The 14185-nt window shown below is 41.3% G+C and overlaps 1 protein-coding gene and 1 pseudogene across 1 annotated transcript in view; both read right to left on the reverse strand.

Annotated features, from left to right (window-relative positions):
* Positions 1–407: 407 nt before the first annotated feature.
* Positions 408–14185, reverse strand: part of SAMD13 (sterile alpha motif domain containing 13) — a 36402-nt gene continuing 22624 nt past the window's right edge. The window contains exon 4 of the mRNA XM_088022950.1: positions 408–1523. Coding sequence (XP_087879076.1) covers positions 1380–1523 — 144 coding nt within the window. The 3' untranslated portion in view covers positions 408–1379. The remainder of the gene's footprint in view (positions 1524–14185) is intronic.
* Positions 5774–6417, reverse strand: LOC148164510 (dnaJ homolog subfamily B member 8-like; annotated as a pseudogene).

Here is a 14185-nt window from a genome sequence, read left to right on the forward strand (position 1 = left end):
AAAGTTTTATATGTGGGAATATGAGCTTTTGCCTGGAGAGAAAGAACATAGCTTTCATCAGAATTTCCAGAAAATCATGACCCCCACTAGCCTACAGAAAAAAAAAGAAGAAGAAGAAAAATTCTTTGGCTAAAATGGCACCTAAAATTGGTTTTTGGATGGGGGCAAGAGAAGGAATAAGGCCTACTTGGACAATGCAGTTTATAAAGAAGATAAACCCACAAATAGATCAAAATGTTTTATGTATTGAAAGTTTGTTGTTGTTGTTTTGGGTTTTTTTTAGGCTTAACTTTCTTTCCCTGGTGTTGAGGAATGACCTTAATCCTTAATCTCAACTGAAGAGGCAACCAAACAGAAAAGATTAAACACACACTGGCAATAAACTGAAGCAATGCTTTATTGCGACCACAAAGCACCAATTCAACAAGGCATTGACACACAGAGATTTGAACAAATGTCTCTTTGAACAGAGATGTAGCAAGCTCGCTTTTTTTCAAGTTCTTAAAAACAAGTACTCGAACCAAGAATCAAACAAAGCATCAGAGCAATTAAAAAAATATTACACCATCATGAAGGAATATATATAAAAATATTCTGTACTAGTAACAAGGCTTTTTGATCTGTAACTCTTGGCAAATTCCTTCAGAAACAAATCAGTATAAATACAAACCATAAAGTGAAAAAATGCTTTCTTCTTTGGAAACAAAGAGCTGATCTGAAAGTAAATCTATGCAGAAAATACCATTACCCCTGTGAAAGAAGCTGAATATGGATGGAGATCCCCAAGACACAACAGAGTTTCTCTTTTCAGAGGTTCTGCTCCTGTAGGGGCCATGATGCACATTCCTCTCAAACATTCCAGTATATCCCAGTGAAACCTTAATAAGGTCAAGTGGAGGACCCTCTATAAAAGAGGGTGTTGGCAATTCCATCCCAATAACACAAACTCTAAGGAGCAGAGGGATTCAAGGGAGACAGCAAACTCTCTCTCTTTTCTCCCCTTCCCCAAGTTTTCTTGTCTTTAATCTCCCTACATCTGTAACCAGAGGATCATGCCATTCAATACTTTTTCAAGGATTTTGGGAAAGCCATCTGAAGAAAACCCCTTTGGTGGGGAGGGGTGTCCAACCATGTCAAAGATAACTCTGTTTGACAAGCTCCACCAGGAAACCCATGCTGTCCACAAGTCCTCCCTGCTCCTCCTGGCTGAGTTCAGGTCAGCCGATGGATTGCCTAGTCTATCCCATAGGATAACGTTTCATTTGACTGAAATTCTTTACATATACACATGTATGTATTCTGTTTACAAAGTTTCATCACATGAAACTAAATTATGTCATTATGTATTTTTTGAGGTCTAAGACCCCAACTTGACTGTACTATGAAGAGTTGTTCTTTAGATGCTTTGTCTGCAGAGGTTTTACATGATACTCGTAGATTTTCAGAGCAGGCCCCAGTTTTAACTGAAGTCCCGTCAACACGTCATTTCTTGTCATCAATAGCAGGGATTTTCCATCAATTTCCTATAATGGAAGCAGAGGGTAAAACCAACATTAAGTCCAAAAGTGCAAGGATAATGAAGAACAAAAGAAGTTCAAAGGAAAAAGACATATTGATTGTCCTCAAGCTAAAACATTACTTTTTTTTACTTGGGTCAAATGGAAAAAAATGGACTCCTCTATTTTTATGTTCCATCTTCCACTTTTAGTTTTGGATTAAATACAATCCATAGCTGATCTCGTTTTCAAGATCACATCCCTAAAGTTGCATCTTAAAAAACTGACAGCAGGCTTGGCACATATACCTGTAAGGATCAGAGATATTGTTTCTGAAAGAAATAATGACACTTTCCATTTATAAAATGTATTGAAGTTTGTGCAAAATTTCTGTGTACTTAATTCCTCAAACAACTCTATATATTAGGACAGGCAGGGATTATCAGCTTAATTTTACAGGCAAACCAAGGACCAAGGCGAGAAGTTAACATGCCTAAGATCAAGAAGTTAGGCAAGGAAAACAGAGGATTTGAACTCATCTGCCTAAAGCCAAAGTTGATGTTCTTTCCATAACGCCTTTGTTTCTCTTGAAACTTGGAAGTAAATATGTGTAGTATAGGTGAACCAATGGGGTTGTACAATCCTGGTTTTCTGGAATCTTGTCAATCACAACAATGGGCAGTGGAAAAATGATTCACTCTCTGTGAACTTCTTTCCTGTCCTTTAAAAGAAGAACCATCCTGCCTCAACCCAAAAATCAACCTCTCATGTTGAGGGCCCTACCATACTTCCTCTCAGTGGGTCCTCAAGATTCCAGATAAGGTAGTGAGGGGTAGAGCTCTCTCAGAGTCCACTTCCCACCCCCTTCAGGTACCCAACCAGAGTGCCCTGGAGACCACAAAGCTTTGGGGATGAGCTATAAACAGGCTTTCCATGAAAGGGATATGGATCCCAAATACAGAAAGTAGTTTGGAACTTTTGGAAAGGGATCACTGAGAAAGATGCTGAATACCACCTTATTTTTGTTATTTTTTTATTGTGGGGACAAGGGAGCTGGCTCTTAGGGGGCCTGGGCCCAAGAGATGGACCAGCTGTGCATGTTCAGTAAGCCTCGACATGTCTGTACAGACATATGTCTGTACCCTTCTTCCCCACTGATGGACAGAAAAGGGGACTGGGGGTGTAACTGCAACTACATAAAATTGTGATTCTTTCCTACAATGTCCCCAACAAGGCCATTCTTCCAAACTCCCTTGTGTTTTGCCCGGATATGAAGAAAATGTGCTTTGTATGTCTTAGTGTGTGGAGAAACAGCACTGGTCTAGCGGGCTGAAGAAACACCCACTTTCTGACCTTAGGTAAATTCTTTCCTCCTCTGTCTCCTTGGTTGGTAATGTGGGGATTTTTGGGTTTCTGACAGGATTCTGTCACCTATTACTTTCGCAAATGCTTCCTGAGCTATGAGTTATATGATCACTTGTCATTATTCCTCAACAGGCCCATGGTCCTCATGTCATTTGTCAACCACCTACCATGAGCCAGAACAGAAGGACAAGGAATTACTTCTAACTGCTCTATGGTGTTTTTGAACTCTGGAAACCTTTATTTTGCTGACAACTAGAAAAAAAAGGTCTTACATTAATTTGTGAGAGACAACTATTCAAAAACGTGGTGCATAAAAAAGCAGTTAGTTGACAGGGCAAGAGTGGCAAATTATTTCGGGACAGATGATTTGACTTTCCAACCATAAAATATTTTCTTCTCCCTGTGCAGCTAGTAAGCCCAAAGACTGCCCATCAGTAAAACCTGTAAGGATGAGAATTGGCAGAGGAACTTATGACATGTGAAAACCACAGTAGCCGTTCTGAAGGCACTCTGAGGTCACAGAAATCTGAATCATAGGTCCCTTCAAAGCTCACCGTCTATCTTAGATTGACTGAGATGAAGATGGACTCACTTGGAACACTTTAGAAAACAGCAAAACCCTTCCTGCTCTCCATCTTTCCTTTCTTGTTGTTTGCTCATACTTAACTTCCTACATATTTTAAATGGGCATCAGGAAGAGATGACACTGCTTTCACTTCTACGCAAGAAAACTTCCTTGACTAACTGAAAGTGAATTTTTTTTTTTATCTTTGGTGGCAAAAAAGTCCTTCTACAACTCAGCATTTCTGTCAAAAGCCAAGTATGTCTGTGAAAAATGCTGAAATTTGGATTTTATTTAAGACAAAATGGAAAATCAAGTTTCATGCTCCAATTTGATTTTCCCTTTGTTCAGTAGCCACACTGCAGTTCACCTCACACTAGGGCTGGTAAAAGAAAGCTCCATCTGGAAATCCTCATTTTAAAAATTGGAAATGAATATAACTCATACATAAACAAATGTTCCTCTTTGGTCATGACTATAGCAACTCAGATGAATGGCAGTGGAATACAACGTGATGGAAATGTGAGCTTCCAGGTCAAGCAAACTGTAGTCTGAACCCTGTCTCCACAGCTTATTGTGTGACCCTGTGTAAAGGACCTGACTTTTCTGAGCCTCAGTTTCCTCCCTTGCAAAATGAAAATAACCCCCTGAAGGATTCTAGAGATTAGAAATTATTCATTCACGTAAGGCACCTAGCACAGTGCCTGACAGACAGGAGGTTCTCAATGACTACTAAGCGGCAAGAACAGGATGTGTTCCAATTCCAAATCCATCTACTGCTTCCTTTCTGGAAGTGTGCTCCCTGCCTGAATGCTACCCTTTGCCAGAGGGATGTAGGCGTATTCCTGTTCAAGTTCAGAAGATTTGGTGAGATTAAAAAAGCTCAAAGACTACATCAAAAATTTGTCTCATAAAAATTGCAAACACAGAAAAGTTCCTTGATTAAGGAAGCGAATCATTTGTTACATAACTTCTATAAAAGACTGAGATGCAAATGAAATCCAGATTTTGCCAGTCAGCATGGTGTACTAGAATGAGCATGAGATTGGGAACCGGAAGACAGAGTTTCTGATGTAGACTCCATCAGTAATTTTCCACAAGCAGCCACTCCTCTGTACCCCAGTCTGTTTATTAGCATAAATGAAGGGGTTGGAGGGTGACCAGATCCAGTTAAATAAACATTAAAAAAAAAATCCCATGATTTTGCATGTACATCATGATTAAAGCCAAAACAAAAAGATAGTTCACATCTTGGTATCCTGATTACATCCCTGTGTTAAGGGATAATCATTTGTCAGTGTCAGTGAAACTTTGTATATGGCTTCTGTTTTCATGTAAGAGTAACCAAGTACTCATTGAACAATAATATTTATGCAAGAAATCTTTGCCTACTTAATAAGTTCCAGCAAGTACTCATGCATGGAAGTTAAGGTTTAGAGATGATAGGTGTAAATTTCCAATGAGTGCAAGACCCTAGATGTAAAAATAAATGAGTGGGATCCTTAGATGTCATAGCTCAGTAGATAAGCATGTGTTTTAGAGTAAGACATTATTTTATTGCTTATTAGGTGGGGCCTAGGCAAGTTACTTAATCTCTCTAAGCCTCATTTCCTTATCTATATGATGGAGGAAGAATAGTTACTGTATTTCACTGCTGAAAGGATTATTGAGATAACACAGGTGAAGTAGAATGCCTGATACCTACCAAGTACTCAATAAATGCTATTTTTAAAAAAGTATATAAAAAAAATCTTAACCCATTTACTTTTCACTCTTTCTCTCTACAAACACTAATCTACACCTTGGTAGATCTTTCAACTGAGCCTAATTGTGATATGGTCCATTGGAAATGTATGGGAAGATGAGGTAGGAAGAGAAAAGAGAAAGAGGTTAGGAAGAGAAAAAGAGTGGCTGTCAAGAAAGAGGAAACTGGTTAATAGCAAGGAAGGACAGGGAAAAAGTCAAAGAGAAGTCAATGGGCTTTCTGATGGTAGGGCCCTGCAACTAACCCGGAAGATCATATTTGTGGTGGTAACCTCCACTGTCCCAAATATCGTGCAGAGGAAAAGAAGGCTCAGTTAGAACCAGAAGATGGGGTGGAAGCCAGACTCTGCTGCTTCTTATTTTCTTGTGTATTATCTGGCCCATTATTTCTTTCCTTTGTGAAACGAGAGGTTTGGACTAAGCTGACTTCTGTCCGTTCTAGTTCAACACACTCTCAGATTCCAATTCTGTCTTTGATAAGCATCAGAGTTTCCTTATAGGAAAGTCTCCCTGTGAAAGAACAGAGATAAGCATCAGACTTTCCTTATAGGAAAGTCTCCCTGTGAAAGAACAAAGCACAGACTCCTTACCGAAGACGTGGACGAATTTGACGAAATAGTCTGTCTTTTTCCACCTCAGTCTTCCCTCTCACGTTTTCTAGAACTTTCTTTGTAACAACTCTCTTGCCATTCACTATCTGGCTACAAGTTGTGACCAGTCTGAAGTTTCCCATTCCACTGCTTACAAAGGGCACAGATGTCCCAGAGGAAGGGGGACTTGGTCTGGAGCCCAGGGATACAAACGTGGAAAATCCTGTGTCCAATATGGGGATCACATCAAAGGAGGAGGAGCGAAATCTCCTAGCCTTACCCACATGACCAGTGGAAAAATAATCTCCTGAGAAGAAGTCTTTGTCTTCAAAGACATTTTGAAACCCACAGTGTGACTTCTCAAACCGTGGTTCCTCTTTTAAGCAGTTTTTGTCTCTGCAGTCGCTTGTATCTTCCATTTTGATGTGGTTCTCTTTGGACTTGTCATAGTTGTTGCGTTTCTCGACATCAGACAAGACCTCATAGGCTTCTGCTACTTGTTTGAATTTCTCCTCAGCTGCCTCCCTGTTTTCTGGGTTCTTGTCTGGATGTACCTGAAGAGCTAACGGTGGTAAGCCTTCTTAATATCAGAGGGGGATGCATTTTGAGGCACCCCTACTACTTTGTAGTAATTCACCATGTTTCTTTAAAGGACCTCTCCTTACCAAGACAAAGAGTTTGTTTTCAGAAGAACTTCCATGTAATTTTGGAAAGTAAGATGGTGAACTACTCCAGTCTACACCAAGACCCTTAGAATCTTAACATATAGTTGTTGGAGCAAACTCTCTTCTGGAGAGGAAATTCCTCTTTGGTGTCCTCTACAATTCCCACCCCCTACCCTGCCCACCCCCCTCAACAGCTCAATGTGGGGGGGAGTGACTATGAGCTCAACATTATCAGCCAATGACTCTCAGCTGATGCTGTGCTTGCCTTGCGTTCCTATTGGTGGAAAATCTGAGGTGGACAATATACATATTAGGAAGACTTCACCTAGTTTAAAAAACCAACACTGAGCAGCTTGTTTACAGAAAAAAAAACATCTGTGTGGCTCAAAAAGAAGTCTTTACCTCATTTGTTAAAGTAACAGTCAGAACAAAATGGGTCTTGCCCTTAAATCCGACACAAAATCCATTTGGGCTCATTGTGAGGGCTAATGCCTTCAGTGACTTAATGGGTATCTCCCCGTTATTTAATATTCGCTGCTGGCACAAAGTGGGTGATAAAGGGGCCCTATTACCAAAAATATCTTGTACACATTTCTGATGAAGGAAAAAGAATGAAACTCACTTCATCAAATGAGGAAACTGGGTTACAGAGATGTCTGCCTAGATTAAAAAAAAAAAAAAAAACCCACCAGAATAAATACAAGGAACAGAATTAGAAGTGAAGGCTTCCCATGTATGGTCAGATAAGGCTTTTTCACTTCAGCTATCTTTATAAAGTTAGTCTTTTTGAAACTTATCTCTGGACTTAAGAACAAAACTAAGTAGCAGCATCACAACATCAGATGCTTTAAAAAAATGACTTTGAGGCTCAAGTGTAACCAGGGCTGCTGGTTGCTCTTTTTTCCAGGACCCACAGCTACACATTTCTCAGACTTCCTGGCAATTTGGCATGGCCATGTGACCATGTTCTGGCCAATGTCATATGAAGAGATGATGTGTACCTCCTCCTGTGCACCCGGCCCATAAGACCACCTATGTGTGCTCCTCCCTGCTCTTTATCTTTGTGCCAACTGGATGTCAATGTCTGGATGATCTTGATCTGACTGAAGATGACAGAGCCTCCATCACCTTGGGTTCTTGAATTACAGTGAAGGAGAACACTCCTAAGACCACCATGGACTATTTACTTGAATAAGAAATAAACTTCTACTATAATTAAGCCATTATACATCTTTTCATCTACTTGTGACAGCAGTTAGTCTACTGTAATACACCATTTCCACAACTCCACCTTCAGTAATATCATCAACCAGCAGAGTCCTACCTCTGCAACACTTAAAGTCCAAAATCCTATCCAATCTCTTGCTCCTCACTTTCATTACACCCACTTTCACATTTCAATTTCACTTTCTCCAGGGTCATGGGTCTCCTGCAGACTCCTCGTTTGTATCAAGTCTGCATCCCTTGGTTGGCCCTGGGAACCATTCTTTTATATGCCCTCTCAGATTGCCCTCTTAGGCCATTAGTCATCCGCTGTGCCCATGCCACAAACACCCCACCCAGGAGCAGAATAGCAATCCAGCTTCTCTGATTCCTATGCCTGGTGCAGCTGTGGAAAACAAACAAGCTGTGAAGACAAAACACTACCCAGGAGCCGTGTGCCAGTCTCAGCTGGGTCAGGAAAATTCCTTAGCAGTTCTATGTATCCTTTTCAGTTCTCTCTCCCATTTCCCTTCATGGCCACTCTTAACCTTCACTGCTCTCCTCCAGTTCCTTACTAAACCTCTCCCCATCCTGTCCACGCCAAGCGCAGGAACTTGCCTCTTGTTTAGCAAAAGAAATAGAGGCTGTCAGGAACTCCCTTAATGTCCCTGGGGACAAGGGCTATCTTAGCTAGGTCTGGACACATGCTCACCTATGCCTCCAAAGCACAGGAAGGACAGAGGAAGAATATCCCTATCTTGCTCAGAATTAATCCCTTCATATTTTTTTAAAACAAAAAAAATCAAAGAATTGAATATTTTATGAACCAAATTGAATGAACTGAATCATGTATATTATGGCCGACATTACATTTTATTATGGTAAAATATGTATAACATGAAGCAGGCCATTTTAGTTCACTATTTTTAAGTGTACAAATTAGTGGCATTAATTATATTCACAACATTGTGAAATTATTGCTACCATCTATTTTTTAAACTCTTCCATCACCCCAAACAGAAACTCTATTATGCAGTAACTCCCCCTGCCCCCAGCCCTTGATAACCTCTAATCTACTTTGTGTCTCCATGAAGTTGCCTTTTTTAGATATCTCATATAAATGGATCATACAATATTTAAGTGGTTTACTTCACTTAGTATAGTGTTTTCAAGGTTCATCCACGTAGCATGTGTCAGAACTTCATTCCTTTTTATGGCTGAGTAATATCCTGTCATATGTATATACTGTATTTTGTTTATCCATTCATCTGTTCATAGACACTTGGATTGTTTCCATCTTTTGGTAATTGTGAATAATGCTGCAATGAACATTTGGGTACAAGTATCTATTTGAGTCCCTCTTTTCAATTCTTTGTGGGGAATTGTTGAGCCATATGGTAATTCTATGCTCAACTTTTTGAAGAACCACTAAACTTTCCGACAGTGGCTGTACCCTTTTACATTTCCACCCAGCAGTGCATGGGGTTTCCAACTTCCCCCTGTCCTTGCCCTTCCACACTCTTTGATCTCATCCTTTTCCTTCTCCTCAAGGAGTTTGCTTTCTTTAACTGTCCTCAATTTCATTCAATTTTAACCTAATTCTTTTGGCTGCTTTCCTGCATGTAAATAAGTTTGAGTGTCTCCTCTCTTAGAAAAGAACCCTCATGCCTACATGACCCTCCAGCTACTGGTTCTCCCTTCACTTGTCTGCCTCCCAACTCACGCCTCAACTTGGAGGAAAGGGTCCTCCACTTCCCAAACAGTCACCCACCCTCTCCCTTCCCCAACTCCACTGAAACTCCACCATCATTCACAGACCCCACGAGGGCTTCACCTTTTTGAGGTATTTGACCTTGCCGATCATTGCATTTTTCTTAAAACTTGCTCCTTCATTGGTTTCTGTACAACTCTCATTACTGGTTCTTTCCCCGCCTCCCTGAGGATTCTTTCTCAGTTGCTTTTGCTAGTTGCCTTTCTTCTCCAAGCAATTAAAACCTTGGGATTCCCCAGGGTGCTGACCTTGGCCTTTTTCTCTCCCGGTTCGAAATGCCTCTCTCACTGTCATCTCTCCTATGACTGTCGATGACCTCATATCTCTGTCTCTAGGTCTCACTCTTCCCCCAAACTGTCTGCTAGATATCTACACCTGAATGTACCATAGGCCTTCAGATTTAGTGTACCCCAAACTGTGCTCATTATATCCCTTTTACAGCTTACCTCCCAAAAACATCCTAGTTAATGGCACTACTTTACAACCACCCAGTCTGGAAACTTGGCAGTCATCCAAGCCCCTCCCTTTCCCACTTGTGGGCAGTGAACTTGGTCTTGGGTTATGGTGGAGAATAGAGATGGGACAAATCTTCAACCTCCACTGCCAGTGATCCACTAAATTCTTCTGGCCATCTTCCCCAGGTTTTCTAATCCATCTTTTCCTTTGCCCGGTAGAATTATTGCAGCAGTGTTCCCACCTTCCATCTCCTTGTCCTCCAATCCACTCTCCACATTGCCACTAGATTGATCTTTCAAAACCACAAATCTCATCCTGGCGCTTACTTCCCACTTAATATCCTTCCACGGTTTCCCAGGGCCTTTCAGGTGAAGTCTCTCTTCCGCCAGGCAAACCAGACTATCTGTATTCTGGACCCCTGTTTATCTTTCAGTCTTATCCCTTGACATTCCCTGTTCCACACCTCTTATTCCAAGGCACTTGGAATTCTCAAGATAAACCATGTTTTCTCATGCCTTTGTATTTGATCTTCCCCTGCCAGGAATTCTATGCTTCCTTCCAATGGTTTCCAAACCTACAATGGTTTCAGGTGGTTTTGTTAAAGTAAAACAGTACTTGTAATAATGAGTATTGTTTACTTCAATAGTTTTATATTCATTTTAATGAGTGTTAGAAAAAGCTACAACTATTGAAACACTTGAATGAGTGAATAAGCCAAAGAAGCACCATGTATGTACCTGGCTAAGTGATAATGTCTTACAACTGGTCTCATTTCAAATAAATGACTTAAACAACCATTTGGGATTTTTGGCTTATAAAAATCTACTCTATTTCAATCAAAAACTCAAAAGGTCCTTTCCTTATCAGTTTTGCTTTCAGTTCTCTTGGCTATTTTCTTATTGTTAGCATCATCCATCTAGTTTTTAACTATTTCCTAAATATTTATAGACTGGAAGGACACATCAGCAGGGTTTGAGTTGCCACTTCCCCTATTGATTATGTTATAAAATGTTTTAAGCATTTCAGAAGCCTTCAACTGTTAAGAAATATCATGTGTCAAAGCACCTTAAATATTTACAGTAGCTGGTATTATAAAATGCTGATAAAATAATAAGAGTTACTTCCAATTTGTGGGTTTTTAAAAAAAGATTTTATTTATTTACTTGACAGAGACACAGTGAGAGAGGGAACACAAGCAGGGGGAGTGGGAGAGGGAGAAGCAGGCTTCCCACCGAGCAGGGAGCGTGATGAAGGGCTCGATCCCAGGACCTTGGGACCATGACCTGAGCTGAAGGCAGACGCTTAACAACTGAGCCACTCAGGCACCCACCAATTTGTGGGGTTTTAACTGGTCTCACTCAGAGCTGAATTTACCATGAAGATAACAAAGCTTAACTTTTGCCTCAGTAATTCTGTATTCATATTTTTGAATTTCTTTCCCCAAGAAGGGCTCTAAAATTGTAAAAGCTTTAGACCTCCCCAAACCTAGATTTGTCCTGGGTCTAAGTAGAAATATCCACCACAGGGGTGCCTGGGTGGCTCAGTCGGTTATGATCTCAGGGTCCTGGGACTGAGCCCCATATGAGGCTCCCTGCTCAGTGGGGAGTCTGCTTCTCCCTCTCCCACTGTCCCTCTCCCAGCTCGTGTTTGCTCTCTCTCTCTCTCTTGCTCTTTTGCTCTCTCTCAAATAAATAAATAAAATCTTTAAAAAAAAAAAAAAGAAACTATCCACCAAAATCACTACAGTTGAAATCCATCTGGCAATGACTTAGGCCACTAGGCTCAGAGTTGCTCTGATTGGCCTTCCCACTTTACTACTCCTTTTGGAAGTAGTGTTATTGGCAATTTGTAGCAGTGAGAAGTTTTACTCACATTTGTTTAGTCAGTAGCTTCAGAAAGTTAGCAAATAGTCATCTGAAAAAAATGTTAATCTTTGCATTTTAAATGAATGGCTTAAACAACCAGTTGGGCATTTCAGAGTAAAATACTGCTCTTATACATGTGGTTTGGGAAAGTGAGGAGATAATAGAGTAAAATTAATTTGTCACCATGAATTGCATACTATGTTGTCATGATACTCCAAGAAAAAAATTACCTCAGTGATACATATTGTTCCAGAAACAGAATCACTGATGTTAGTTTGAGGAATCCGAACAATATGAATTATATGACACTGACTGAATGGCAGATCGCTGCCTTCCATCTTCGTCATATACAATCTGAGTATGCGAGTCAGACAGATGAAGACATGGAAGTGAAGTGACTACATTACGAGGGGCAGAGCTGTCTGGGACCTGCATTAGGGTCCAGTCTGAGTGGTGTTGGTGCTCTCCTGGACTGCCAGCATTCCTTAACTGGCAACTAAAAGCACTGTCATTAGAAATGGCTTTCCACCAGAGAATGGTGCTCATTTAGCCTTCAGAGGCTGACACAGTAAACCTTGTAGTAAATGTTCTGTGAAGAAGGCGGAGATGCTTTGGAATGAAGTTAGTCAAAAGGTTCTCTTAAAAACTAATGCTCTTAGGAAAGTAAAATTCCTGAAGTACTTTGACTCTTGAAAACCAGGCAACCCACATCTATGGGCAAGTGCCAATTTTTTATCATCTAGTCACCAAAATTCAACTGTGCATATATAACATCTCAAGTAGTTTTGTGCTCTGTGCTGTGCATTGAAAGCATACTTCATGAAGGCCAGTTCTAAGCTAACACTTGACTATTAAAGCAACAGCCTGAGCAATATTCTGTCTGTTTAAATCAACATTCGTGTTATAGAAATCTGAGTTCTAGAAAGGCAAACTCTTCAGGATCCTCCAGTGGCCAATGTCAATCAGGAGAAAAGAAACAGGAGTCACCACAGCATGAGAGATCTGCCTGCCAGAAGACACTTGGGAAAATAGCCATCACCCCACGGTGTCCATGGGAAAGAGTACTGACAGTTGCCATTACTGCCTCCTCTAGGAAGGACTCCCACTGGCTCCTGCTCTTACTGGCCAGTGAACCCTCTGAAGCACTATGTTAAAGAGGTCAGTGAGCCAAGGAAGAGGGATATCATTGGTCTTAAAGGCGACTGGCCAGAACAGTAAAACAACTTGAAACACACATACTACTGACACTAGGTCATGGCGGGTGGTGCAAGGGTCTGGGTAGGGGCTTAGTTAGAACCTCCCTTTTGACAGTTCTTTTGGCTTATAGTTGTGGCTCACACAGTAGGCTCAAAAGAGGTTTTCCAGAAGAAAACTTGATAGAAATCATTACACCAGAAGGAAATTTAATAGAAATCATTGTCATGTGGCAGTGTGCCTGCTCAGAGAAAAGGAGGTCATGCAAAGATCACCAGCTTCACCAGATGCTTCATACCAAAGAAACATGGGATGCCATTCCGGCCCTTTGGACAAACCTCATTCAATGGCCTGGTATCTTCCAGGGAGGCATACTAGAAAGCCACCTCTTTGTCTGGTTGCTACAACAACAGAATATCCAGTATCGTACTGTGAGACCATACCATGAAGGCGGATATTCTCCTCAAAGTCAGCCCAGCTGAGGGTGGACATGTCCAGCATCAATGTCACTATTTTAGTCAGCTCTAAGTTCTGATCACAGTTCTGGAGGCTGGAAGTCCAAGCTCACAGTGCCAGCATGGTCAGGTTCTTGGTGAGGCCCTCTTCCTGGCTGGCAGGTGGCTATCCTCTTGCTGCACCCTCACATGACAGAGAAAGACAGAGCAAGCTCTCTGGTCTCTTCTCTTCAGGGTACTACTCCCATCATGAGGGCTCCACACTCATGACCTCATCTAAATCTGATTATCTCCCAAGGCCCACCACATAGTATCATCATATTGGGAGTTAGGGTTTCAACATATGAATTTAGGGATTTGGAGGGGCACAAATATTCAGTCCACCGCTGTCGGCCATGACACTAAGCTCCCCACATAATTGGCAACTGTACTATCCTTTCTGGACCTGCCCTTTTCCAAGGTAGTGTAAGGGTAGTTTCCAGCTCTGTCCTGTTTCTGTCCAATGGCAGGGCAAAGCTTTCCCTGAGGAGATTTCAACATGTAGTCCTTCTTATTGTTTCTCCACTGTCGTGACCTAGAAGATGTGCCTGGAAGGGTCATGTTCCAAAGGGTCAATTTAGGCTGGGGGTGGCGGTCTTCCCATCTAGGGTGAACTTGAGGTTCACTGACAGGAAGATCCTTGGTGAAACATAAAGCCTTCTGAGGCATGATGACGGAAGAGGCAGGGTAACCTGGTAAAGGATCCTGATTCTCAGTCCTCATGGAAATCACAGCAGCTACTTATCTTATCAGGCTAAGG

Source organism: Eumetopias jubatus, unplaced genomic scaffold (genome assembly GCF_037043125.1).
Source record: "Eumetopias jubatus isolate StellerSeaLion01/CBP00866 unplaced genomic scaffold, mEumJub1_p1.0 scaffold_4, whole genome shotgun sequence".
NCBI lineage: Eukaryota > Metazoa > Chordata > Mammalia > Carnivora > Otariidae > Eumetopias > Eumetopias jubatus.